This window comes from Maylandia zebra, linkage group LG20 (assembly GCF_041146795.1).
Source record: "Maylandia zebra isolate NMK-2024a linkage group LG20, Mzebra_GT3a, whole genome shotgun sequence".
Classification (NCBI taxonomy): domain Eukaryota; kingdom Metazoa; phylum Chordata; class Actinopteri; order Cichliformes; family Cichlidae; genus Maylandia; species Maylandia zebra.
The window spans coordinates 37833854-37837501 of NC_135186.1; the positions used below are offsets into that span (position 1 = coordinate 37833854).

Below are 3648 nucleotides of genomic sequence, written 5' to 3' on the forward strand. Positions count from 1 at the left end.
GCTGCTGTATGAGATGATGTCACGGGGCAAAATGCCCTATGAAGGTACCGCAGCGAGACTCAGTGTGTCTAACCTGTTTAACAGAGAGCAGCTATTCAGAGCGCACCGCCTCACAAAAGCCTCACAGCAGCAACAACGGGCGTCGTACCGGCACACCTTCATCACGCGCCAGACTGAGCGTAGCAAAGCAAAAGTGTGTGTGTGTGTGTGTGTGTGTGAGAGTGTGTGTGTGTGTGTGTGTGTGTGTGTGTGAGAGTGTGTGTGTGTGTGTGTGTGTGTGTGTGTGAGAGTGTGTGTGTGTGTGTGTGTGTGTGTGTAAAAGTGACACACACACACACACACACACACTCACACACACTCTCACACACACACTCACACACACACACACACACACACACACACACACAGCTGGATAGTGCAGTGGTAACACTACACGCCTACTTTCAGCTGTAAAGTCCGGTTTTCTTCCTCGGTGGTTGGTTCTCCCTGTCCCTGCGTGGCTGCTCTGATTGGCTGTCGTGTGAGCTGTGAGCGCTCAGTAAGCTTAGGAAAGAGTCAGTTATGTGAATCACCACACTCCTTTCTGTCATTCAGAGCTTGAGTTTGGACTGAGCTCTTTTCTCCTGTGCTCGTGTTTGCCTGTCTGTCCTCTCCTCCAGGTAAAAGCAACAAGGAAGTGATGGATCTGCTAACGTCGGGCTTCCGGCTGCCCTCTCCAAGCCGCTGTCCTTCGAACATTTACCGCATCATGATGGACTGCTGGGCCATTGAGCCCTCCAAGAGACCCTCCTTCCACGCCCTGCACAGCCAGCTGGATTCCATATATGCCAAGATATATTTTAAGACCGTAGAGGTGTAGGCCGCACAGGTATCCTCCTCCTGTACTGGGAGGGAGGGGGTGAGGAAGACTTCTGCCAATTCCATCGGGACTCCTCAGAGGAATCGTGATCGACACTCGGGTTTACAGAGAGAGTGAACGGCGTGGGGGAGGCGTGGAGGTCCGCTCGTACCTGGAACGACCCGGACCCTCTTTTTAGTTTTCTACCATCGGTTTTCTAAATGAGAGTTTATTACTTCAGTGCGGTGTCGGTCTGTGCGTGCGCACTCTGGACTCACAGGTCACGACCTGAATGAATGACGTGTGTTTTGAATGCAAAGCCTTCTGGGTAAAAATATTTTGTGCAATAAGAACGCCTGCTGGGGTCTTTTAGCCACGCTAGCGGCTCGGCTCAGAGTCCGACTGCTGCCGTCACAGAGCAGCGGAGCGGTGGACTCCCACAGTCCTGATTGGTCAGAGCGGCTTCGACAGCCAACGTTAACCAGACGTCTATTTGTAACACGGGCATCGAAACATGTTTGAGACACGAAAAAGACCCAAATCTATGCAGAGAAGCAGCGACAGCCTTGCTCCTAAAAGTGTCCGCTCAGCATTGGGGTCATTAACGTGTCACATGTGATCAGACACGCCTACACAGCACCAAAACATCTGCCTGCTCGCTACGAAAGACCACAAAGCCAGCAGTCAGTGTGATTACAGCAATGCCCCAAACCTCTGAGAAAACCTGATTCACGCCACCACTTCCTCCCTGCACACGTGCAGTGAATCAGAGATGTGTTCAGGCGTCCGTGTCTTTAATGTTAAAAACTGCATACGCAGCCACACCTGCAGACACACCTGCACACCTGTCCTCTCAGGCTGGGCCCATGCACCGCTGCCTGCTCTCTGGCTGAACTCTGTTAATCTGATGAACCCACAGGCGTGAAGTATTCTGTCTTCCCTCTCTGAAGGTTTGGACCCGCGTTACACATCGAAGCTCGATGCAGCGCCGCGCGTTCATGCTCTTCTAACAGCTAGTTACAGCTCCAGTGCCTATGTTTACAACACACACACACACACACACACACACACACACTGCAGGAGGTGGACTTAGAGACGACACCAACACACACTGACAGTGACTCAGCCACACTCAGCCACACTCTTCAGGGTGGGTGGGGGTGAGCTGTGTGGGGTTCTGCACCATTAAATTGTACAACATTATGTTGCAACCTGCAATGCAATTTAAGAACAATGCAACTTTGGTCTTTTATGCATGAGCAATAAAGCCAAGTTGAGGAAACTTGAGCCATAAACACCAAATCACACGTCCGACTTTGACCTGTGACAGCGCTGCAAATAAAGTTTTTTTTAAACACTGTGGAAACGAGTGTGTGTGCCGTCACTCATTCACATGTCACAGGGCATAACGCCGTACTGATGTGCAGCACTTCCTGAAGTGTGTGTAACCTGTTCAACAGCCTTCCCAAGCGACCGGCAGTGGGCGGGGCTCCAAACTGAGCACAGCAGAAATATCCCAAATCTAACAAACAACTTAAATCTTTTTCTTTGAATTAATCTTCTAACAACAATAAACAAAAACTGTCATGGACACGATTGTACAGAGAGTGTCGATAAAGTTTCATTATTGATGGAATTTTGCTTTAAAGCAGAAACGTGTGCAGAAGCAGCTGAAGCAGCGTTAACACACGAAAGTGTAAAGTAAAGTGTGCGTGTTAGTCCCCATAGGGAAATAGTTTCTCTGCATTTAACCCATTCACCCAGTGAAGCAGTGGGCAGCCACCAATGCAGCGCCCGGGGAGCAGTGTGTAGGGACGGTACCTTGCTCAGGGGTACCTCAGGGTAGCCGTTCAGTGGAGTCGAACCCCCGACCTTCCGATCATGGGGCCACCACTCTACCTACTGAGCTATCCCTGCCCCTAGCACGAGCACGTGTTAGAGACTGCACAACATCACAATCATAGTTTTAGTCAGGACACAGATGGTGGACAGCAGCCCTGACCTCTGCTGTGTGTGAGAGACAATTCAGCTGAACAGGTTTGTATTTCCCTTTCAGATATCGTAATGATAAAAACAGCCTGACAGTAAACAGCAGTTCTTGTCTTGGCCTGTGATCAGACACGCCTACACAGCACCAAAACATCTGCCTGCTCGCTACGAAAGACCACAAAGCCAGCAGTCAGTGTGATTACAGTAGTGTGATTACAGTAGTGTGATTACAGCAATGCCCCAAACCTCTGAGAAAACCTGATTCACGCCAGCACTCTCCCTGCTCTGTCTCATCCCGCTGACAGGGACTAGAAAGAGAGAGCAGATTTCTCCTGTATTGGCTTCCTGTTAAATCCAGAATTCAAAATCCTGCTCCTCACATACAAGGTCTTAAATAATCCAACCCAACTGTATTTATAAAGCACCGTAAACAACAAGCTGACCAAAGTGCTTTCCAACAATAAAGCAGAGATAGCAGTTGAAAACCAAACATCAAGCAGACAAAGAAATGAATATAAACGACAATAAAATAAATACATGAATGAAAAAGAAGATAAAAATAAATCAGTATGTATATAAAATATTAAAAATGAGTAAAATAGACGATAAGATATACACCTCCTCGCCTACAGGGAGGAGGTGGATCGTCTGGCTGAGTGGTCCGACACAAACAACCTGCTGCTTAACACCGAGAAGACCAAGGAGCTCATCGTGGACTACAGGAGGAATGCTGACCCACATCCACCCATCCACATTAAGGGGACGGCTGTGGAGCGTGTGAGCAGCTTCAAGTTCCTGGGAGTCCACATCTCCGAGGATCT

The 3648-nt window shown here is 49.0% G+C and overlaps 1 protein-coding gene across 1 annotated transcript in view; it reads left to right on the forward strand.

The window, feature by feature from the left end:
• srms (src-related kinase lacking C-terminal regulatory tyrosine and N-terminal myristylation sites) overlaps window positions 1–3448 on the forward strand; it is a 23880-nt gene extending 20432 nt beyond the window's left edge. Inside the window, exons 7-8 of the mRNA XM_004567589.5 lie at window positions 1–44; window positions 660–3448. The exon at window positions 1–44 is cut by the window's left edge and continues 113 nt beyond it. Of these exons, the coding sequence (XP_004567646.3) occupies window positions 1–44; window positions 660–859 (244 nt within the window). The 3' untranslated portion in view covers window positions 860–3448. The remainder of the gene's footprint in view (window positions 45–659) is intronic.
• The last annotated feature ends 200 nt before the right edge of the window (window positions 3449–3648 follow it).